The sequence below is a fragment of the Fundulus heteroclitus genome, chromosome 16, assembly GCF_011125445.2.
Source record: "Fundulus heteroclitus isolate FHET01 chromosome 16, MU-UCD_Fhet_4.1, whole genome shotgun sequence".
NCBI lineage: Eukaryota > Metazoa > Chordata > Actinopteri > Cyprinodontiformes > Fundulidae > Fundulus > Fundulus heteroclitus.
In genome coordinates, this window is record NC_046376.1 from 2,810,275 (window position 1) to 2,834,933 (window position 24,659).

Sequence of the window (24,659 nt, forward strand, 5' to 3'; positions counted from 1 at the left end):
TTTCCTGTACTGTGGTCTTTGTTGGCCTTGTTGTGGTTCTGCTGCTGTCCTGCAGAGGGCGCCACCTACGCAGAAGTCTCAGAATCTGAGATAATCCAACTTCCAACTATGGCTGAACGAATTTGGAAAATAGTCTAATTGCGGTTTTATATCTTAATATTGCGATTTAATGCGATTACTTTTAAGTTTAATTCATCATGTCTTTTTAAACACATACAAACAACAAATCAATCTGTTTCATCGCTGTGCAGATCAGGTGCTAAAAGAGCCGCTGCGTCTAAACTCGCAGCAGAAATGATCGCGTTCTGCCTACGATGTATTTCAACCAAAACTGCGATTTGATTTAGACTTTTCTCTATATTAACCACAAGCAACAAAAATCGCCTGTAGATAAAGATGTTTGTAAACTATAACTATTTAAATCAAGAACTTTAATTTGTTTTTAATTAATCAGAATATTATTCAATAGAACAGCTTTTAATTGAGTTGGCCATCAATCCTTGTTGAACATAAAGCGAAACCAACTAACCAGTCTATATATTGAACTTATTGACCAGAACTTAATGCTGTGGTGAGATTCCTGAAAGTTTCTGGTTAAACAGTTTGATTATATAAACTCTAAAACAAGTAATAAAATTAGATTATCTCACTGCTGCAGCTCTCTACCCTTCCATGTGGAGCAAAGCCATTTTAAACACATTACTGACACTAAAGGACATCTGATTCACTAATTGTTACATTGCCACAATTTGCAGACCTCTGGGATTTGGAAATTGCGTGTTTTTAAATTGTGATTATATTAAAAATGTGATTAATTGTGCAGCCCTACTTCCAGCAGTCTGATAATTTAGAATATTTGGAGCATAGCTGGTCAGAGACGTGCAGGAGTCCCAGCTGGAAGATCAGGTTTCTGGATCAGCAACAGCTCCAAGCAGAGGAGAAGATTCAGGACCATCTCCCCCTGAGGAAGGTGCTGCCACCAGTGCAGAGCTTGCTCAGTGGCAGCAGGTGGGTGTGAGCACATCTGGATGTCGTGTGGCTGGAAGGCCACTGGTGTCCAGGAACACATCATGTTCCTTCGGTGGCGTTGGAACCACCACTTATTGTTTTATTACGACACGTTACACCGACTCATGGACACCAGGCAGGCAGCAACTGTCCTATTAAATACAACCAAATGTACGTTTTCCATAGTTATGAGCTTTCAGAAGTTCTGCCAGGTCCAGATTAGTTTAAGGTTTGGTTCAGATTTGGTTTGTTTAGCATCTGCCAGTTTGATTTGCTGCTAAATGCACTTCAGGCGGAAAGGAACCGAGCCTGTGGGTCCAGAGCAAAGTGTTCTGGACCTCAGGTTCTGGAGCAGTACTATGGCAGGCTGTTTTAACATAAAATCAGCTTCTTCTGACTATCCTTAAATACTGTTAAGATACCAAAAAACAAGTTTTGACTGGTAAAAACTACATTCTGACTATCCTGAATGGTGCTTTAAGATATCTGCATTTATATTCTGACTAGTAAGACGAACGATTCAAGATATCTTTAATCACATTTTGGAGAATCAAAATACCCTTAGAGATCTCACATGAAGTCACCTGATTGGTCATTTGAAGGGTCACACATACGGAATTATAATTAAGATATCTTAAACTTAATTATGACGAGTCAAAATGACATTTTTACACATATGGATTCATTCTTGTTTCTTAATTCATGTTGAGCACGAGCTGCAGCTCTAAACATGGTTAAAACAGGAGAATTAGCGCTGGACATTCCTGACATTGATGACCACTGAATAGCAAACGCCAGTAAAGATGCCTTAAACTTTCCACCTAAAATTCTACATAAATGGCGTGTTTTGACTAGTCAGAATGATAATTCAAGATATCTGAACTACAAAGGCCATCTGGATTAAAAATAATCAAAATATCTCTGATTCTTTTTGAGATATCTTCAAAAGAATTATGACTAGAAAGACATTTATAGATCTAAAACATTGTTTTGCCTAGTCATTATATGCTTTTAACATATCTGTAATTAAATTTGCACTAGTCAAATCTTAGTTTAATATATCTTAAAACACATTAGAGATATTTTGAATGTATTTTGTGTGTGCTGAAGATATCTTAAATTGAAGCACCCATTGAAACCAATGGTCCATGACGTCATTAGAACTAGTCAGAATGTAATTAGAGATATCTCTATTTATATGTTTAATATGCAAAATATAAATACAGATATCTTAATGAACTATTATGTCTAGTCAGAAATCTAAGCTATCTGGGGGTGAAGCCGATTTTATGCTACATCGGCCTGCCATAAAGGCTCCTGGCTGCAGGTTTTACCCACTGAGCTATATTATACACTGGAGTGCTAATCACCGTCTGTTTGAACGAGTCGCTTTGAAGCCACCAGCCGCCATATTGGTACTCCCTATTTTCCTCTAATAACCAGGGAATATGTGTTCTACAGCATTGAATAATGAGGATTTTCTCATGTTCAGGGGGGGCTTAAGACTTTTAAAATGTCAAATACCATATAGTTTTATGTTATGTTCTAAAACTATCAAGTACTGAGAAAGTCATGTGCTGAAATGTTTTGCATTTTATTCATTTAAATATATGTTTAACATTTATAAATATATAAATAACAATATACAAAAACATATATTTACATATGTGTATACATATATATACACATATACATACTTATATATACATATATATATATATATTTAATATGAATAACATGTAAAATATGTCAGCACCTAATTTCCTAGTAGTTGATAGTGTTAGTTCATCCACTGACTGTAGAATTGCCTGTGAAACGTTTTCACTCAGCCAGAAAACTGCTTGTTATTCCAAGCAAATCCTGTGGGATTCTGTGAGAGTAGGGAGTAGCAAGATGGCGGCCAGTGTCTTCAGTTTTTCGGCAAAATCAGCACTCCAGTGTATTATATAGCTCAGTGGTTTTACCTGGGTCCAGGTGTCTAATTTATCAAAGCTGGATCAGAACCACGCCCACCCTGGTGACGTAAACAGCTGTGGACGGTAAACCACGTGACCAGCGGCTCCCTGTGTGATCAGCTGCCAGGCCCCGCCCCGCCCCTTTCAGGAGTGGTTCTGTTCGCGGTTCCGGTTTGCTGTGAGGCTTCTTCCAGGAAACCGTGGAGTCCGGACCGTCAGAGCCCGGTACCGAGCTGCTTCCGCCCTGTTCCCGGTAAGAGCCGCCGCTGCTGTCGCTGCAGAGAAACCAACTTTTACTTGTTTCACTTCAACACTGGACCGAGTCCGCAGCCAGCTCGAACCGAACAGAACCCCCTCGGTTCCGGTCCAGACTCAACGCCACTCGTTAACACTCCTGGTTTGAATCTGCGCCTCGCTTTGACCGAAGCGATCATTTCATCTTTTAAAGAAAGTTCTGTTTGTCCCGCAGAACGAGCTGGTTTTGGACCTGGATGTTCTGGAGAACCAGCTGATCTAACTGCGCAGGAAGGTAGGTAAAGCCGGACCTGACCCGGAAACCCGTTTATCAATGAGACCGGAACAAACCAGGTGTTTTAATCAGACCCAGAAAGTTTACCAGAACCAGGTTCTGGAAGAACGACAGTAAAACGACCCGTTTCAGAGGTTTTGATTCAGCATTCCCTTAATTTTCAGGACATGATGGAAAAGATCCAAAGAACTCAACATGTTCTGGTTCTGCTGCATTACTGTGTTATTGTCAGAGGGTCCAGATCCAGGTTCTGGTGGGTTAAAGCTGCTTTTAATGCCAGCTTTCATGTCCTTGCTGCTGGGTCCGGCCCAACTCCTGACCAGAACCTCATGACGTCACACCTCTAGCATTCAGGTGTTTGTGGGAAACCGGGTTCTGACCCGTTTGCCACATCTCCAGCAGGTGTTCGGCCCGTTTCCTGAGGTCCGGTTAGGTAAATGAAGCGGCACCGAGACGTCAAACGGTCCATTTATGGTCCTTATCTGTTCTGTCAATAGTTCTGAGCTCGGCTGTGATTGGGCCGGACTTCCTGCAGGTTTTTATGGGTTTGACCCACAGTGCTTCCAGCAGTCAGGCTGCTGGAAGCACTGTGGTTCTGCCAGAACCTTCAACGACCCGGCTCATCTTATGTAGAAGCTCAGGTTCTATCTGAGCAGAACCAAGAATCCTGGGGGATTCTTCAGTGAATGATCTGGAGAAAAGTGCTGAGTCATGCTGTTTCTGACCCAATCATCCCCCCAGACCCGGCTGCAGAAACAAATTACAGGGGGGCATTCCATTTTTTTAGGGGGGCACACTTTTTAAAAAGAAAAATGTACATGCTTCAGGCTGAACAGTGGCTCTGTGACAACTGCAGTGCTGAGAAAGAAATTCTCAATAAAATCCCAAAATCTAAAAAACGAACAAACAAAAAGCAATAGTGTATTCAATGTTTCCAAACTGGGCAGGTTTTTCACCCAATTAAGCTTCTTTTGAACACATTGAGTTGGAACAAAAGTAGCTTACAGGCAGGTTGTAGACATTTGGGAAGATTTTCACAACATTTGTTGGGCTTTTAGAAAGATTTTCTATGAAAATAGTTGTCAATGTCTGGAAGAAAACTAAAACCATTTTAATTCAATTCAATTTTATTTATATAGCGCCAATTCATGAAACATGTCATGTTTTAATAAAATGCCATCTCCTTGAACTCATTTTACTGGTCAATTTATTTTTTAAACGAGTCGAATCTGACATCATCAATGAATAATAGTTATAATGATTAATATTGATTGTTATAGTAAAACAAGAAAAGAATAATGGTTAATCAAGTGTCACTATGAAATTGTATTGGTCAATGTAAACGCCCCAAGAGGGGTTGAGTTCTACTGATCAACTTAAAAATATTTCATGGCTGTGTGAAAGAGAAATGTTTGATTGAGCTATATTCTGTAAGAGAAATTACGTTTATATTAAGGTAGATTTATTACTTATGTTGGGAAGTTATTGAATTTAAAAAAAAAAATTCCGGTTAATATATCATGATTGTTAAAGTGATCTTGTGTGTTATTTGGTTGCCTGATTGTACATTTTTTGCAGATTTTTTTTCTTTGCTTCAGTGCAGTTGTGCTAAAGGCATGTCCAGAATACAGTCGTTGGTTTAGAAAATGCTGAGTCATGTCTGAAAAATCTGAGCCGCCCCTTTAAGTAAACAGCTTAACGAGCGTTTGCTGTTGACCAATCACCTAAGCGGCCCGGTTCCTGACCTCTGGGTGTGTCTGTGCCTGAGGTTCTGGTCCCGTCTGTTCTGGTCCTGCTGTCGGCGCCGCCTGGGCCCGTTCTGCAGGTAGAGGTCCGGGTTCAGACGGTTCTGCTGCAGCATCAGATTTCAGAGCCTGGTACCTGTGTGAATAAAGGCTAGACCAGGTCTGAGTTCAGGGTTCTGGATATTTTTAATCCCTTTATAAAAAAATATAATTTATAACATTACAGTTGCCATGGCAGCCCTGGACAAAGCCCCAGAACTGCTTCTTTAAAGGTGCATTGAGCACGTTTTGAAGCTAAATGTTCGGTATTTCTTCCCATAGACGCCTTTACAGTCACCCAGCGTGTAAAATTAGTTGTCTTTAATTCTTTAAATTAGTTATCTTTAATTCTTTAAATTAGTTATCTTTAATCTGTAAAATTAGTTATTTTTTACCGAGCCGGTCCGGGGAAGGTGCTCCCGCCACTTCCGCTGTTGACCAACTAAAAGGCTAGTCATGTTTTTCCCCGGAAACAATGACTATTGACTGAAACATGAAACATTTCTGATTAAAATGGAATATTATTTCTAATATTATAGAACAAAATAATCTTTTTAACTTTCCTACCTCAGGAGACATCAGGCCTCTAAAACAAACCCTGTCAAGTCCTAACGGTGTGCAGAACTTGGGCGCTGCACCTTTAAGCAAGGATTTTGCCTGTTGTCTCTTCAGCTGCGTTCTTGGTTCCGTTTGTGGGAACGCAGCTGGAGCGTTGTAATTAAAAGTTCTGGTAGAACCTTTGATTACATTTCCTGAGGCGGCGCTGAGTGGCGTCCAGGTCTTTCTACCAGGAGCTGGACTCTGGAGTGAAGGAACCATGAATCTGCTCCAGAGCTCCATGGTATGGAGCTAGAACAGCGACACTGAAAAGATTTGGTATTGGAAAATCAAATATTGTTGGAAAGTAAAAACTTATGATGATATTCTCATTTTATGCTGCAGCTTTTTACGTTGTTTGATTTTCCAAAGTTTTGTCACTGTTTTAGCTCCATACCTGCTGATGATTGGTTCTCATCTGGCTGGTTTATTGGTTGGGAGGCTGAAATAATACAATCATGACAGGAAAAACCTGTTCTGTGAGTTTTATTGTCCTCGTTGTCATAAATTGGGCCTCCTGGATTTGACCCGTTTCACGTGTCGCTGGATTTCTGCCGTTTAACCGGAGACCTCAGAGAAAAGCGGCGCTGAAATTATCTTTAACTCAGAAAAAAGGGTAAAATTGCCAGAGGTAGAAGTTCTGGCTTCCTTTTCTGGGTCCGACATCTTCCAAGGCTGAAACTTATTTATTTACCTGGGGCGCGCATGTGGCGCAGCGGGTGGCGCGGCCCACGTGCGGAGGCCTTGGTCCTCGACGCGGTTGACCCGGGTTCGAATCCGACCCGCGGTCCTTTGCCGAATGTCTCTCCCCCTCTTCTACCCCCCTTCCTGTCAGCCTACTTTCAGAAAAAGCGAGCCACTGGAGCTGCAAAAAATCCCCCCAAAAAAATAAATTAAAAAAATAAAACTTATTTAATTTACCTTCAAAATCGCTTTACCAGACAACTAAAATATAAAAATGAATCGGCCTTTGAAATACTTTCGTAAAAAAGAATAATGATTCAAATAATTTTTAAGCTCAAATTGATTTAAAAGCTGAGAGCAAATGATTTAAGATAAGATAAGATGGTCTTTATTGATCTCACAATGGAGAAATTCACTCGTCACATCGGCTCATACAAGAAGGTGCATTCAGTTATATACAGTGAATCTTCATATATACAATGGATCAAAAAGAATACCAAAAAATACAAAGAAATAGGAATGGGCATATGATGTCTTATTTACATTCTTAGTGGTCTATCTATCTAATATATATATATATATAGATATATATATAGAGATATATATATAGATATATAAGATATATATATATATATATATATATAGATATATATAGATAGATAGATATATATAGATAGATATATATATATATAGATATATATATATAATATATAGAGATATATATATATATATATATATTATATATGTATATATATGTATATATATGTATATATGTATGTATGTATCTATATATCTATATGTATGTATATGTATGTCTATATCTATATATATATATATGTATATATCTCTATAATATATATCTATATCTATCTATCTAGTATTGTATCTATCTATGTCTCTTCTATATCTGTCTCTATGTATATATGTATATCTATCTCTATATGTCTATCTCTGATGTAGATCTCTCTCTATCTCTCTCTCTCTGTCTCTCCTATAGATGTCTCTATCTATCTGTATCTCTCTATCTGTGTATATCTCTCTGTCTATATCTATTCTCTGATATCTATCTCTATATGATATATCTTCTAGTCTCTATATATATCTATATGTATCTATATGTAGATATATACTCTATATGTCTATCTATATATCTGTATATCTATATATCTCTCTATCTCTCTCTCTCTCTATGTATCTATCTATATATATCTGATATCTGATATATATATATATCTCTGTATCTCTCTCTCTATATATCTCTGATCTCTCTGTCTATTCTCTGTCTAGATCTCTGTCTATCTATCTCTAGTCTCTCTGTATCTCTCTCTGTCTCTCTAGAGAGAGTCTCTCTCTCTCTCTCTCTAGATCTCTCTCTCTCTCTCTCTCTCTCTCTCTCTGGATCTATCTCTCTCTCTCTCTCTCTATATATGTATGTGTATATATCTCTATATAGATATATATATATCTCTCTCTCTATATCTATGTGTATCTATTATATATATCTATATATATATATATATATATATTTATATATATTGGATGGGTATATATTTATATAGATAATTTATATTATATATATAGTGTATAGTGATACATTTGGCTTATCTATATATATATATCTATACTATATATTATTATCAATCTCTATCTATCTATATATCTACTATTATTATATATTTTGTGTGTGTGTACTATCATTATAATAATATATATATATGTGTGTATATGCTATACATTTGTACATACATACATACATGTGGGCTGACTTATGTTCAGGTGTTGATAGCAGAAGTCACTACATCATAATAACTAAAATATCTTTAGTCAGTAAGTTTGAGTTTATTTAAGGGTTTCTGGGCCGTAAGCGGAACCAGAACCAGCAGATGGATCCTAAACTGTGGATTATTAAATCAGAACCGGTTCTCTTTCCTCCCCACAGCTTCGCCGTCTTCATGTCTAGGAAAGGAGGAAACCGCGGACCGGAGATGGAGGTCGCTCTGGACTCGTCCATCATCCGGATCCCGCCTCATCACTACATCCACGTTCTGGACCAGAACACCAACATCGCCCGCATGGAGATCGGACCGCTCACCTACATCCGGCAGGACAACGAGAGGTGAGTCCACCCGCTGGTTCCACCGCTGGTTCCCCCGCAGGCTCCTCTGGGACCGAGGCTGACGCCCGCTCTCCCCTCAGAGTTCTGTTCCCTCCGGTCCGGATGGTCATGGTTCCGCCCCGGCACTACTGCGTGGTGGCCAACCCCGTCTGCCGCAACGAAAACCAGGAAGTGGTCTTCGACCAGTCCGGCCAGGCCAAGCTGCGTCACGCCGACCTGGAGATCCGCCTGGCGCAGGACCCGTTCCCTCTGTACCCCGGGGAGGAGATCCAGCAGGTCTGCAGGGAACCCGGGGGCGGTTCTGGACGGGTTTGATGGCGGCGGCGTCTGACGCTCGTGTTCTCCTGCAGGATGTGACGCCGCTGCAGATCGTCTATCCCGACACGGCGCTGCGCCTCCAGGCTCTGCTGGACTTTGAGGATAAGGGAGGAGTGAAGAGGGTGGCTGGAGACGAGTGGCTGTTTGAAGGACCAGGTGGGTCCGGTCCGGTCCGGTCGAAGCTGGACCGCAGGAACCGTCTTAGGGTTCTTGAGCTTCACCAAACGGATCGTCTGTTTTAGACGATCCGTTTAAAGATTTAAGGTGGAGCCTTAAAGGCGTCTGGGCTCATAAACGTTAAAACTTAGAAATGTTAAAGAGACCAAACAGCTTTGGACTCAAGTTGTGACCGAATGTTCTGGATTTCTTCAATATGTTTTCTTTTTTCTCAGGGACCTACATCCCCAGGAAGGAGGTGGTGGTTCTGGAGACGATCAAGGCCACGGTGATCCGGGAGAACCAGGCCATCCGCCTGAGAGCCCGCAAGGAGGGCAGGGACCGCGGCGGCGTGCAGAGAGTCACAGGTAACGGGTCAGACCTAGAACCAACTAATCCACTATAATCATAATTATTAAATTCACAGATATAGTCAGTATACAACAACACTAGTTATGTTAAAAACTAAAAATAACTAGCACCCAGAAAACGTTCAAAAAATGCTTAAGAAAAGAGAAGTAGCTTATGAGTTTAGGGTTTTAAATCAATATGAAACAATCATCATCGGAACAGGGAAACTCTGCATTTCTGTGTGGGTTGAAGCTTTGAATTACGTTATTTTATTTGATATTAGTTATATTATTTTATCGGTAGTACTACAGTTGTATTTAAATATAATGTATCATATAGTATTTGTAAATTTGTAAATAATTTTGGAGGAAATGTATAAGTTGTTGCACATTATTAAGACATTTCTTCATGTAACCAGTAACAGATCAATGTGAAAGTGTGTTTTGTAAAGGATGGGTCTCTGTAAGTTTTTACTTTTCTCCACCATTTCTTCTTATTTTTTTTTCTTTTTCTGCTTCAATTTTTAGCATTCTGTATATATGTTGTTACTTATAAGGTTCTGTAAAGCTGTCCTGTGTGTTGTTCAGGTGAGGAGTGGCTGGTCAGTAAGGTGGGAGCGTACCTGCCAGGTGCTCACGAGGAGGTCGTCGACATCGTCAACGCCTTCATCCTGACTGACAAGGTAACCCCCCCCCCCCACACACACACACACACACACACACCGTCAGACCTTTGTGTGCTCTCAGGGGTCAGAACTGCTCCATGCCTACAGCTGAAGCACACAGAAGGTCATTAAGTCAGAGTTTTCTCATGTCGCCTCAGAACTTCACAGGAAGCTTCTGGTATTCCAAAAAAAAGTAAAAAAACAAAGCAACTGGACTTGTTTTCCGTAGTTGAAGACATTTCACTTCCTCTCCAGGAAGCTTTCCCAGTTCAAAAAGTCTGGAGTAATGTGGAGTAACAAGCTTTATACTACTGCCTAACAAAGGCCTTGTTATGGCTTAGATAACAGGCAAATTCAAATTTGGTTGAATTTCAGTTGCTTTGTTTTTTATGACTGAGAATCTTCACCAGCATGAAGCTTCTGAAACCTGTGAGGTTTTAGTCACCAAAACCTCACAGGATGTTTGTGAGAAGCAGCCTGACCTGGACCTCGCAACGAGCCAATCAGCACGCAGATCTCAGAGACCTGCTAACCACAGTCAGACCTGAAGAAGCTTCACATCAGATGCAAACCACAGAGCAGCTGCAACCTCTACACCTTCACCTATATTTATGCATTTATCTACTGTACCAGTAAAGTTCTTCAGTCTGGGCGTGAATTCAGATGCAGTTTCTCTGGATCTTTGAGTTTCTCTGGATCTTTGAGTTTCTCTAGATCTTTGAGTTCCTCTGGATCTTTGAGTTCCTCTGGATCTTTGAGTTCCTCTGGATCTTTGAGTTCCTCTGGATCTTTGAGTTCCTCTGGATCTTTGAGTTCCTCTGGATCTTTGAGTTCCTCTGGATCTTTGAGTCACGGTGCTAGATGAGGGCACTACATTGGTCAAAATTCTCTGTAATATTTTGTGGCTAACGTTAGCCACAGGCTAGCTGTGCATGCAAATACCCACAGCTAACCGCATTCATCTCCACAGCTAATTATTGGGACTTTTATCTTCTGAGTCACTCAGATGTTGTTGTGTGGACATTAGCTTTAGCGTGTGTTTAAAATATCAGCCCTTGATGCTGGTGATCCTCCCTGAGTTCGTTGCTGAGAGAGAACAAAGGCAAACAGTCATGCAAATCAACCAAACCTTTAATAACTGGAACCAAGTACAAAGATATCTTTGGAGATCAACACTTACAGCAATAAAGCAGAAAGCCCAGCCAGTGTTGATCTGATCTCTTTACCCTCAAACCTCTGCGTTTATACCTGGACACCGTACGTCCGCTGCAGATAACGTCCAGATGCCCCCCCCCCCCCCCCGCCCCCTCTCCGTATATGGTCCTGACAGGAGGTTTATGAACATCGTATAAACTCATCTCCTGCAGCTGCCCTGGGGACAAAGCATTCATTTAAAAGGAGAACCTTAATCACATATAATTCAATTAAATTACTTTATGATTCCACACTTGCTAGCACTATCCTGCAGCTAATTGCTGTCACTCCCTGCACTGGACGTCTCCGCTCCACAAACCGGTTTATATTCACACACTTCTCTAAAGCAAACATTAGCAACAGGATGCTAACGCTAACATTCAGAGCACTACATTGCCGTGTCCCTAAAAGTGTTGCTATGCTAACGCTAATGTTTACGCGCAGTGGCTTTTCTTTAGTCTGCTGAGATCATTGCGTTTAGTTTAATATCTTTAAATATCCAATATAAATCCAGCTCAAACATCCACAGATTATTATGGTCATTAAAATATTATGATATGCTGATAAACTTTGACTAAACAATGACTCTATGCGCTCTAACTGCTTTTCTGAGACGTCAGGGAAGATTCACACATGTTTAATTATACGAGCCTCTGAGGGCTATAAACCTCGTTGCTGTGGTTCGCGGCTTTATGATGCAGGGGAGGGATCTAAGTCCATCGACCGACTCTTTACCAACGACAAAGGGAACTGAAGAGAAGAAGTGCAGCAGAGCAAATGTGCAGTTCTGCTTTAAATGCAAACAAAGCAGGAAGTCGTGTGCACAGCGCCGTCACCTGAGTGTCCAGCAAGCAGCGTCTGCAGGAGACACTGGGACACGCTTTATTGATTCTGTTGTCTTCAGCTTATCTGAGATCGGGTCCATCAGCGTCGTCCTGCAACAGCGGCTCAACGACAAAAGTTTTTTTTTAATTAAACCTATGAAGGAAATCTGTTTTACAAGGTTTCCCTTTTCAAATATAATAATAAAAACCCAACCGTGGTTAAAACGTTTAATCCAAGCAGTCCCAGACGACTGCCTGCAGTCTGTAAACCATGATTTCAGGTCAGTGACTCCAGGAAGGCGGCAGATTTTTATCTTTTCATTCCTAAAGAGCTGCTGGAAGAGAACAGTCCCATAAAACCTGAGTTTTAGGTTCCCAAAGATCCACAGATCCCATGTTCAGCGCCGCAGAGCTGAAGCGCAAAGTTTGAACCTGCAAAAGGTTGAAATGGAGCAAAGGAAAGCATGGGAATACTGTTAGGTGTATAAAATCTGAACCGCTGCGTCCACATGTTGGGATCTGTACGGCTGGGATGGATCAGGTTTTAATGGGAAGCTGAGCTGAGATGCAACATCAAAATGAACGGCTGCCGTGCAGCAGAGCGCGCTCCGCGTTAACGCTGCCGTGTTTCCAGAGAGCGCTGCACGTCCGCGCCCTGCGGCCATTCAAGGACGCCGGCGGGCGGGACCGGCGGACGGGGGAGGAGTGGCTGGTGACCATGGCCGACCGGGAGGCGCACATCCCGTCTGTGGCCGAGGAGGTGGTGGGGGTGGTGGACGTGACCACCCTGAGCAGCAGGCAGTACTGCGTGATCCTGGACCCGGTCGGAACCGACGGGAAGCCTCAGCTGGGTCAGAAGAAGGTGGTGAAGGTGAGGATCTAAGATGTGAGGGATGGATCCGTTTCCTTCCTGGAGACGGACCTGAATAAAAATCCATAAACCGTCTTTAGACCAGCAGCTTCCTCCTGAAACTGTAAGGTGTTCTCTGCTCTGCCAGGGGGAGCGCTCCTTCTTCCTGCAGCCCGGCGAGCAGCTGGAGAACGGCATCCAGAACGTCTACGTGCTGTCGGAGGAGGAGGGCCTGGTTCTGCGGGCCGTGGAGGCCTTCAACGACACCGAGGTGAGCCCCCCCGCTGCAGATGGTTCTCCTCCTCAGGGTTCCAGCTGAACACTAAACCTCCACATGATGCCGCGGCCACCACCGTGCTTCACTGTGAGCTTCAGCTGAGCTTCAGCCGTGTTCCTGTTGGACCTTTAATCCCTGTTTGTGTCTCCTGGACCTTTGGGTCAGTTTCCCACCAGAACCTGATCACTGGCCTGCTTGATGCACTGCAAAAACAGAACAAAAAATAAGTAAACTTTTCTTAAAATGAGTGCACCTGTCTTTGATTTGAGCAGGTAAAGAAGATGATCTGCCAATGGAATAAGATTTTTGCACTTAAAACGAAACAATTCATCTCCATTGTCTCATTTCAAGTGCATTATATCTAATTATCTTATTTTAGGGGTAGAAATACTCATTCTATTGGCAGATAATTTGATTTATCTGCTCAAATCAAGGATAATGCACTAATTTCAAGAAATTTTTACTTATTTTTAGTTCTGTTTTTGCAGTGTGGGCCTGACTGGATTTTCTGCAGCTTCTCTCTGCAGGTCCAGCCTGATGGTTCAGCAGCAGCTGATCTGGACCTGCAGGACATTGATCTGCACGTCTGAAGGAGTTGCATAAAATCCCCACACAGATCAATTTGTTTTCCAGCTGACCGAGCAGAAACGCGTTTTGAGCTCATCTTGAAAAAGAGACGTCTGATTGGTCCGTTTCAGGGAGGCGCTGGTGCAGCAGCACCGACTCGGACGTCTGGTTTGGCGGCTCTTGTGCAACTGTTGGTTGAGGAGATTAGAGAAGACTTTGTTTCATGCTGAGCTCAAAGGTTCACGGCACTCCTGCGTGTTCAGGGAGCCGACTGCAGGCTTCCAGGAAAACACACGTCTGTAAGGGGCGCGGTCCGAATGGGACGAAGCGGACCTTCTGAGCCTCACCCAGAACCAGAACCTCTCTGTGTTTCTGCTGTTCCCCTGCAGACTCAAACTCTGAGACTGCACTGCAAAAACGGATATAAAATAAGCAAAAATGTTCTTAAACATAGTGTATTTGTCCTTGATCTGAGCAGGTAAATATGATCATTTGCCAATGGAATGAGTATTTTCACCCCTAAATTAAGATAATTAGACATCCTGCACTTGAAATAAGATGATGGATATGAATTGTTCCTATTTTAAGTGCACAAATCTTATTCTATTGGCAGATCATCTTATTTACCTGCTCAGATCAAGGACAGATACACTAATTTTAAGAAAGTTTTACTTATTTTTAGTTCTGTTTTTGCAGTGTGTACCTTCTATTAAACCAGGAAGTAAAACTCTGCATGTCTACTTTCCGTCTCATTTCCATATCAGCCGTTTGATTTTCCTGCCCTGGCTTCATAGCCGCGCCTCGCTAACCCTTCTCTCCTCCTCTCTCTCTCTCCGGCAGGGTGAGGAAGCAGCAGAGGAGGAAGAGGAGGAGGAGGAGGAGCGGGCCAAGCGGTCCCGGCGCAGCGGCGTCCTCCGTCGCCCCGGAGACCGCTGGATGCTGCGCGGCCCCATCGAGTACGTGCCCCCCGCCAGCGTGGAGGTGGTCCTGACGCAGCGCGCCATCCCGCTGGACGAGAACGAGGGCATCTACGTCCGAGACATCAAGACCGGCAAGGTGAGGAGTAGCTGAAGAATCCGGCTGGAGATTGAACCGGAACCGGTCCAGAACCGGAACCGGTCCAGAACCGGCTGTAGAACTTAGGAACCGGTCTCTAAACCGCCTGGTTTGTTACAGATGCAGAGGAATACGAGGTTCCACATTAATAATTAATAACTAATGCAGGTTCTTCAGCTGAAGCTGCGCCTAAATGTGGAGTTCCTCAGGGCTCTGGCACCGGCCCGGTTCTGTTCTCACCAGAACCGGTTTGATGTACCTGTGAGCCTCCCTGCCAGACATGTCTGATCCCTGCTCTGCTGCACGGCTGAAGTTAGTCTGGATCTGCAGAGTTAACAGGTTAACCAATCAGAGGCTGCAGACGTGACGTAGAAAACTTCTACTGTCACTAAGCCTGAAGGCTAAATTTCTGTAAAAGGAAAGGAACCGAGAACGACTTCGAAGATTAGCTTTGATCAAAGAAAAGAAGAAGTCTGTGCGAATGTGCCAGACTGTGCGTGATTTAACGTATAAAGCCCGCCCTCGCCTGTGATTGGTCGGTACCAGGCTGACCAGGCTCTGCTTTCACCTGCCTTACTTTTCCACATTGTCGCTGTAAAAATGTGCGTTACAGGTTTTATTTTAGAGCAGGGGTGTCAAACTCATTTTGGTTGAGGGGCCGCATTCAGCTTAATCTGATCTCAAGAGGGCCACACGAGTAAACTCACTGCAAGATTAAATAGAACTAATAAATGTGGACTTGTTGTTGATTTTTATATTAAATTAATTTCACTTTTACACAATATATTATGTATAACCTCAGCGTTTTTAAGAAAAGTATGTGCAATTTCAACCATACTTTTACTCAGTTAAACATTTACTTAAGTGCATTATGCATAAGAACTGATCACAGTGATTATACAATGTTAAAAAACATTTATTCACATTTTTTAGAACTTAAAAACACTGTCCTGCATGACAAAATACATCAAACAGATAAAAATTAAGAAATGATTTAAATTTTTCCACACCTGAAGCTTAATCTGCTAATTAAAACACAGCGCCCCTCGTGGACAATATAGGAACTGCATATTTTCAATTTAACGAAGTACATGTTTTTTCAATAATTGTTTTATCATTCTCTTCCTTTTATCTCCTCTTTCTTTCACCTTTTGTTTTTTTTCTTCTTGTTCTTCCTTTCTTCTCCTACATCCCCATTGTAGTGTCCATATCATTTGAGATATTACCCGCAAAAATCATAATAAAACTTCACATTCATAAATCAAGCGGAGCACTATGGCAAAAGCTGTACTGCTCCACTTGTGAAAGTCAAATCTGATGAGCTCTTTTTGGCATTAAGACAAAAGTTCTTATTGCCACATTGCCAGACAGGACACTGGGAAAAAAATTTTTTTATTTTTTTTTTAATATTGATAATGCATTTAGCCGCCGGACTAAATTGTTCGGCGGGCCGGATCCGGCCTGCGGGCCGTATGTTTGACATCCCTGTTTTAGCGATACTTGAATGATGTGGGGTTCTGTTGCCACGGTTCTGTCCCCCGGGGCGTAGGTGCGCGCGGTGATCGGACACACCTACATGCTGAACCAGGACGAGGAGCTGTGGGAGAAGGAGCTCCCTCCAAACGTGGAGGCCCTGCTGGCGTCCCGGGTCGACCCGCTGGCCGACCGCTCCACCCGCCACGGCGCCGCCGACGGCCAGCCCAGAGACAAGACGCGCGTGGTGACCTTCAGGGTCCCCCACAACGCCGCCGTGCAGGTCTACGACTACCGGGAGAAGAAGGCCCGGTGAGACGGCTGCTCCGCCGGCGCCGCCGTCACGGGCGGGAGGAAGCCGCTAACGCTGGCGCCGTCTCCCCGCAGGGTGGTGTTCGGACCCGAGATGGTGATGCTGGGACCGGACGAGCAGTTCACGGTGCTGTCGCTGTCCGGGGACAAACCCAAACGGGCCAACGTCATCAAAGCCATCTGCCTGCTGCTGGGACCCGACTTCTTCACCGACGTCATCACCATCGAGACGGCCGACCACGCCCGGCTGCAACTGCAGCTCTCCTACAACTGGTAACCCGCCGCTGTGGTTCTGGTGCCGCCGGGACGGTTCTGGTTAACATCTGTCTGACGGCGTCTCCAGAACCCACCTCTGTGGTTCTGGTACCGCCGGGACGGTTCTGGTTAACATCTGTCTGACGGCGTCTCCAGAACCCGCCTCTGTGGTTCTGGTACCGCCGGGACGGTTCTGGTTAACATCTGTCTGACGGCGTCTCCAGAACCCACATCTGTGGTTCTGGTCCACCGGGCTCATAACATTTTGGGTTTGGGGAAACTCTGCCACCTGCTGGCAGCAGTTGGTACTGCTTCTCATTTTCTGCCTTCAGAACATTAAACGTGAGCAAGCACAGAACCGGGTCAGATAAAAGGTTCTGATCAGCCTGTGGTTCTGCTGAAGGGGTTCTGGTGTTTCTCATCTTCCTCCTTTTGGGTCAGTCCAGTTTGCTCGTTACCGTGGCGAATAAAGCAGGTACCGGTACCGTTTAGCAGTGTGGGTCGGTACCAGGCCCGGCTGGAAAATGAAACCAGCATCTCCGTGCAGCTGGTCAGCAGATGAAGCGTGAAGAGCTCTAAAATGTTCTGGTAGACGTCTGCATTGACCGTGGACCAGAACCAGCAGATGACCTGGTGGCCCAAACCGGCCCAGAGTGTGGAAACGTCCCTCTGGACCTCGGCACCGTGGATTCTGGTCCTCTCCTCCAGAACCTTGATGAAGTGAAACTTTGGGCCACTGAGCAGCGGTCGGGTTCTGTTGCTCCTCGGTCCAGATATCTGTTCTGGTGGTTCCTCGTGTTCAGGAATGCCACGTCTGTGTTTGGTAAAGTTCTGGTTCCAGCTGCAGTCCAAACCCCGGGAACATCCCCAGAACCTTAAGAGCGCCTCTGGGCCGCCAGAACCGTTCCTGCTAAACTTCTTCCTTCCACTCAACTTTCCTTTAACATCCTGGGACCCAGCCTCAGTGAGCAGGTTCAGCAGGAACCTTCTGCCGGGTCAGGGTTCTGCTCCATGCCGGTGCGGACCAGAACATTTCTGTAATCAGTAACAGACATAATGCTCCAAAACAGAATTGGACCGGTCGCTGTTGTTCTCTGAGGTCCAGACTCTGGGAAGTTCTGGTTCAGAATAAATCAAAACTTTGGGAGAACAGTTGACCCGTCTCTCCTCACTAGGAACACGGGTCCAGGTTCTGCTCTCAAGTCTCTCTTCCTCTCTTCAGGCACTTTGACACAAAGAAGCCGGCCGACCCGGTTGCTGCCGCGGCGCTGTTCTCCGTCCCGGACTTCGTGGGCGACGCCTGCAAAGCCATCGCCTCCCGGATCAGAGGAGCCGTCGCCTCCGTGCAGTTCGACGACTTCCACAAGGTCAGAACCTTTTTTTTTCCTCAGGAACGTTTCACCGTAACCGGATCAGAACCGAATCAGGCCTGAGAGTAATCGCTGTTTCAAACCCGCACCAGAGCAGGTCGGGTTTTGGTTCATGGACTAGATAGTTCAGAACGTGGGTCCAGGTTCTGCTGGAACCAGTGAGTTTTCCTTCCCACTGTCACCCCGTGCTTGTGCAGAAGGAGTTCTGTTGGTCGGAGAATCCAGCTGGGGTTAGACGATGGTTCCACTGAAATTTCTAACTGGACCCAGACTTTTACCCACTAGAACATAAACGGAACATTGACATTGATTGAATTGTCTTTCGGTCCAGAACCGGTTCTGCTTGTTCTAAGCCAAACGGGTCGGACTGGCTGTAGAATTTGGGCTAAAGCTGCTTCCTCTCTGTGAGAAACAGCAAACCGGGTCGGACCGACTGGTTTGGTGAAATCAGCTTGGCTCTAAGCAAATTCCCAACTGCTCTGTTTTAGAGACGATCCTGCGGTGCCGTCCGGTCCAAACCGGTCCAGACCGGTCCGTTTCAGCCATGAAACATCATTGATCCCCGCCAGAGCTGCTCGATAATGATCAAAGTTTTGGACCCTACCGGTTCCTGCAGAGCTTATCTTTAGAACCTCGGTGGGTCAGCTGGACGGTGGGGCCTCTGCCCTCTGGTGGCGGCGCTGGATATTGCAGCTCTGGTTGTCATGGGTCAGACGCACTGATCTCTATTATACACTGGAGTGCTAATCACCGTCTGTTTGAACGAGTCGCTTTGAAGCCACCAGCCGCCATATTGGTACTCCCTATTTCCCCCCAGTAACTAGGGAATATAATACAGCATCGAATAACGAGGATTTTCTCATGTTCAGGGGGGGCTTAAAACTTTTAAAATGTCAAATGCCATATACTTTTATGTTATGTTCTAAAAATATCAAGTACTGAGAAAGTCATGTGCTGAAATATTTTGCATTTTATTCATTTAAATATATGTTTAACATTTATAACTTTATAAATAACAATATACAAAAACATATATTTACATATGTGTATACATATATATACATATATACATATACACATACTTATACATATATATATATATATATATTTAATATGAATAACATGTAAAATATTTCAGCACCTAATTTCCTAGTAGTTGATAGTGTTAGTACATCCACTGACTGTAGAATTACCTGTGAAATATTTTCACTCAGCCAGAAATCTGCTTGTTGTTGCAACCAAATCCTATGGGATTCTGTGAGAGTAGGGAGGAGCAAGATGGCGGCCAGTGACTTCAGTTTTTCGGCAAAATCAGCGCTGCAGTGTATTATATAGCTCAGATGTCAGACGTCCCAGAATCCAAAATATGTTGTTGGTAGTTTTTAAAGGTTTAGAAGTGGATAAAACAGGCGGTTTAGATTAAAGGCCTTTGTTGTTTTAACGTCTAAATTATTCAGAATCAGAGCCTCCTGTGGTTCTGATCTCTAGAGAGTATTTGGTGCTGATGTAGTAGTGGGGTTACCTGCTCAGGTAGAACCTCAGAGCATTTAGAACAGCAGTACCAGAGGACGCCTAAAGGTGGCGCTCCTTTAATGACGTCATTTGCTCATTGAATAAACTTTATTTAAAAGGACAAACTTCCTCTCCTTCCATAAATTGTGCTAAACACGAGGAGCGTGTGATACCAGCAGGTCCAGTCTGAAGCTTCATGTTCTGACTGGACCTGCTGGATTCCTTCAAACTTTCCACCTTTCTGTGTGCAGAACTCAAACCGGATCATCTCCTCGGCCGTGTTCGGCTTCGACGAGAAGCTGGCGGTCCGGCCCAGTTACCGCTTCAGCCAGAACAACCTGGTGATCAGCAGCGTGGACATCCAGTCGGTGGAGCCCGTGGACCAGAGGACCAGGGACGCCCTGCAGAAGAGCGTCCAGCTGGCCATCGAGATCACCACCAACTCCCAGGAGGCCACGGCCCGGTCCGAACACACGGCCACGCCATCTCAACCAAACTCAGAGAGTCGGACAGATTCATGAGGTTCTGTTTGCTCCTGCAGACACGAGGCGGAGCGTCTGGAGCAGGAGGCCAGAGGGAAGCTGGAGAGGCAGAAGATCACGGATCAGGCCGAGGCCGAGAAGGCCCGCAAGGAGCTGCTGGAGCTGGAGGCGCTCAGGTGGGTCGCCTGGGACAAACCACCAGAACCAGAAGCAGCCTGAGGCGCTCCGTCCCTCGCTAACCTGCCGCCTGCTGTGTTTCAGCGCTTCTGTGGAGAGCACCGGAGCCGCCAAGGCCGAGGCCCAGTCGCAGGCCGAGGCGGCCCGCATCCGGGGCGAGGCCGCCGTCAACGAGGCCAAGCTGAAGGCCGAGGCTCAGAGGATCGAGGCGGTACGTCCCACTTCCTGTTCTGCTCCGTGGTTCTGCTTCTGTCAGGTTCCCTGCATCAGAGCTCCAGTGGTTTTACGCTAATTGATCGATATCGATAATTATCAAAAAGATTTAAAACCTGGCTCTTATGATATTGCTACATGACTTACTTTTAATAAAGAACACACAAACACTAAATCTCAATTAAATCCTTATTTAACCAACAATTATACCCATTACTGATTTTTTTTTTTTTTTTTTTTTTTTAAGAAAAATAACTCAACTTAATAACAACTGGGTGATGTTATTAAATACTGACAAAGAATAAACTAAAGTGACCAATAAAATTACCAAAATAAATATAACAAATAAATAAACAAATAAAGAAATAGAATAGCCTGTTTAGGTGGGAATAGTACACTAGTTACTCCTCAGGTTTCATTCTGTTTCTATATAGTTAATTGAGAGGCTGATGCAGGGCTGAGGTCAGAGGTCATGGTGTGGGAACAGACTGCAGCTCATTATGCACTGATTCTCTGCACTAGTTGCACAATTTAGGGAGCGCTGTTAGAGAAAAACATGCGTCCCGGAACTTTATATCGCGGATCAAGAGTGGCGAGTCGTTGTTTGAAGCCAGGTTTTTCAGCTGCAGACAACAGCAGCATGTCCATCACTATGAAGCATTTTACTGCATGCATGATGTCGTTACGCCGCCTGGACGCTTTGTCATTTTATCACAAAGAAGGGAGCCCAGTTTAGCTGATATATCCGCTTTGTTTTGGAAGAACTTCTAGAAGATTCCTACAAAGATGCGCAGCAGCGCGGGGCTGAAATAGCTCGCGCTGCTGCGGGTGTGAGCGGCTTACGTGATGAAACAAGTTGGTTGCGTTACCAGACTTTTTACAGACTGTTTTTACCGGTTCCTTGCAAGTTTTACAAATCACTGGTTTATTTCTGTCAGACTGGTGAACAAGTAAAACCCCGTTTTGGGACCGTTTCCTCCGCTGCTCCTTGCTGCGACATATTCACGTGCTCTGTGTTGTGGTTTGAGAGGAAGTAGTGACTGTAGCATCAATTAATATGATAGGCTGAAAGGAAGGAAGGAAAACTGTTTATATATCAAACTTTTTTCGACCTTTTTTTTTTTTCCTATTGCGCCCACGTCAATCGATCGATATATATTTTTATTAAAATATCGTCCAGCCCTAGTTTTATGTCGAAGCTGCTTCTTTGAGATGGTTTTATCTCTGGATCATTTATTCACGGATCCGCTTATAATCCTGTCCAGAACCGAGTCGCTCTGAGGGTCCGATGAGGATCTTGATAATTGATCAAATTCTGTTTCAGTTCTTTGTGGATCCTTGATCCTGAGTCCCAAACCCGACCCTTGCTGTCGTGTGTTGCAGGAGGCGGAGCTGCAGCGGCTGGCCAAGGCCCGGGAGCAGGAGCTCGGCTACAAGAAGGAGATGGACCGCCTGGAGGTGGAGAAGCAGGAGCGCCTGGCTCAGCTCGAGAGTCAGCGCTTCAAGGAGATGATGGACAGTCTGGGCAGCGAAACGCTGAAGGAGATCGCCAGAGCCGGACCTGAACTGCAGGTACGGACTTAAAACCGCAGGGCGGACCCGGTCCTGTGGCGGCCCGGCAGACGGAGGTCCAGGAATGAACTAAGGTGTTCGTTTCCTGTGCAGGTGAAGATGCTGCAGTCTCTGGGGCTGAAGTCCACCCTGATCACGGACGGCTCGTCACCCATCAACCTGTTCACCACCGCTAACGGCCTGCTGGGGGCGCTGCCGGGACAGGGCCAGTGAGAGACACCAGCAGAGGTACTGATCAGCGCAGAGCCTTCATCCCAGAGGAGAACCTAAACGGTCCAGACATGGAGGCTGAGGTTCAGGTTCTTGAAATGTGGTGAAAAGGTTCTGGACCCAGATAGATTATTGAAAACCTGCGGCACCAAGCAAACGACATTACATCATGTTTGACTAAAACTACTTAACTTTATAAAATACTGAAATACAGAAATGTTCCACCAGCCCACTAATGCATTAGTCATCTAATGATCCGGTTTAACACATAGAACCTTTGACCTGCCACTGAACTTTAACTTGTTGAACTATCCAGATAGTTCAGGGTTCTGGAGCATTCAACACTAAAAGCTAAGAGGGCAAGCTAACACTAAAAGCTAAGAGGGCAAGCTAACACTAAAAGCTAAGAGGGCAAGCTAACACTAAAAGCTAAGAGGGCAAGCTAACACTAAAAGCTAAGAGGGCAAGCTAACACTAAAAGCTAAGAGGGCAAGCTAACACTAAAAGCTAAGAGGGCAAGCTAACACTAAAAGCTAAGAGGGCAAGCTAACACTAAAAGCTAAGAGGGCAAGCTAACACTAAAAGCTAAGAGGGCAAGCTAACGCTAAGAGGGCAAGCTAACGCTAAGATGCTGAGGTTTTAGAGCAACGTGAAAAGGTCTGTGAAGCTGCTGATCTGCAGCAGTGAAGCACTAAACTTTTTCTTTTTAATGTGAAGCACATTGGTCACTATTGAGGTTTTAAAATGCTACAGCTATGCTACAGAAATAAAGCTGACTGACTGATAACACCAGCTAACAATGTCTGCTTAAATATTAGCTTCATGGACACAGACGCCCTAATGGCCGGGTTCTGTTGGTCTGAGCTCGCCCTCGAGATGCTCCTCCGTTCTGTGGTACGAATCAACACAGGAAAATATTAATGTGGCTAATAAGACCAGAACCAAGCAGGAACCTGTAGAACCCATCCTGCTGCTGGAGTGGATCACTAGAGGAAGTATAACCCAAAGTTAGCAGAAAGACTGAACTTGTCTAGGATTGCTGTAGAAAATGTGTGAGTAGCTCCAGAACCACACTGGTTCAGAAACCCCACTTTAGTTCTGATTGACGTTTTATTCGTCTCTCAGGAACATTTAGTTCTATCATCAGCAGGTTAAAACTAGAACATCTGGCTCCATCTGGACCCTATAAAACCTTTGTGGAGGCGCCTCTGGTTACACTGTGAAGTGGTTGTTCTGTAAACGAAGCAGTAAAATAAACCTGCTGTCTTCCAGATGAGGAGACGTGACAAAGTTCCTTCCTTGGTTGAAGTCCTTCCAACAGAACGTGCCCACGGTTCTGCTGCAGCTGAGGAACCGGGTCTCCAGCTCATGGTGCTGTTTAATCCGTCTGAATGTTGGTTCTGCTGTCATGCTCCAGATTGAAGTGTGTCCTGATGATGTTCTGATCTCTGAATAATAAACTGACATTTAATACAACTGGACTGGTTCTGTCTTTGCCACTACTGGGTTTAACTGAGCAGGAACCTGATGGAGAACCTTTTCAATGAACTGGGCTTCACTGTTTACCACAGAATTAATTTGAATGGATCAGAGACGCTGACCAGACGTTTTAAAGTCTAGTCGGGCCCAACGGAACCAGTCGGGTCTGGGTCTGCAGACCAGAACCGTCCGTGGGTCTGAGCGACCCGACCAAAGAAGATCACGTGCCCATTAACTGTGGAGAAGAGATTTCTTCCAGAGTTCTGATGCTAAACAAACATCTGTAACCTTCATAGACAACTTTAACATCTTCAACTATTCTAGTTAAAATTTTACTGAAACATTAGTTTTTACTCCAACTGTTTTTAATATTTACGTTTAGTTTCCATTTTCCCATGTTTTGTTTAATTATTTCTACATTTTATTCCAACTTGCTTTTTATTCTATTTTTATTTTCCTATATTTTAATCATGTAAAGCACTTTGTACTGTCCTAATAAATTAATAATAAATACATTTGCCTTGCCAAACCCAGGAGATGTAGAGACGAGTGGAGGCCGAGGCTACTGAGCAACAGCTGGGAACGCGTCTGCTGCTGGAGTTTCTCCTTTTAGCCTTTAATAAATTAGCAACATGTTAACCTTTGATCTGTGGGTCAGTAAGGGATGTGTTGAA

At 44.2% G+C, this 24,659-nt stretch overlaps 1 protein-coding gene across 2 annotated transcripts; it reads left to right on the forward strand.

Moving 5' to 3' along the window:
• Nucleotides 1-3,090: 3,090 nt before the first annotated feature.
• Nucleotides 3,091-23,982, forward strand: LOC105917950 (major vault protein). Of its 2 annotated transcripts, none has more exons than XM_036147756.1 (19): nucleotides 3,091-3,216; nucleotides 3,433-3,491; nucleotides 8,501-8,673; nucleotides 8,754-8,949; nucleotides 9,024-9,147; nucleotides 9,384-9,515; nucleotides 10,086-10,180; nucleotides 12,815-13,051; nucleotides 13,179-13,301; nucleotides 14,715-14,930; nucleotides 16,480-16,715; nucleotides 16,791-16,988; nucleotides 18,193-18,337; nucleotides 20,104-20,315; nucleotides 20,394-20,510; nucleotides 20,596-20,722; nucleotides 22,108-22,296; nucleotides 22,390-22,524; nucleotides 23,779-23,979. In XM_036147756.1, exons 3-18 carry the CDS (start codon nucleotides 8,510-8,512, stop codon nucleotides 22,507-22,509), a joined length of 2,631 nt encoding a protein of 876 aa, XP_036003649.1. In that variant the 5' UTR covers nucleotides 3,091-3,216; nucleotides 3,433-3,491; nucleotides 8,501-8,509; the 3' UTR covers nucleotides 22,510-22,524; nucleotides 23,779-23,979. The 2 variants fall into 2 exon arrangements, with proteins under 2 accessions (XP_036003649.1, XP_036003648.1); XM_036147755.1 differs by having other exon boundaries at nucleotides 3,154-3,216; nucleotides 3,433-3,492; nucleotides 8,497-8,673; nucleotides 23,779-23,982.
• Nucleotides 23,983-24,659: the final 677 nt, after the last annotated feature.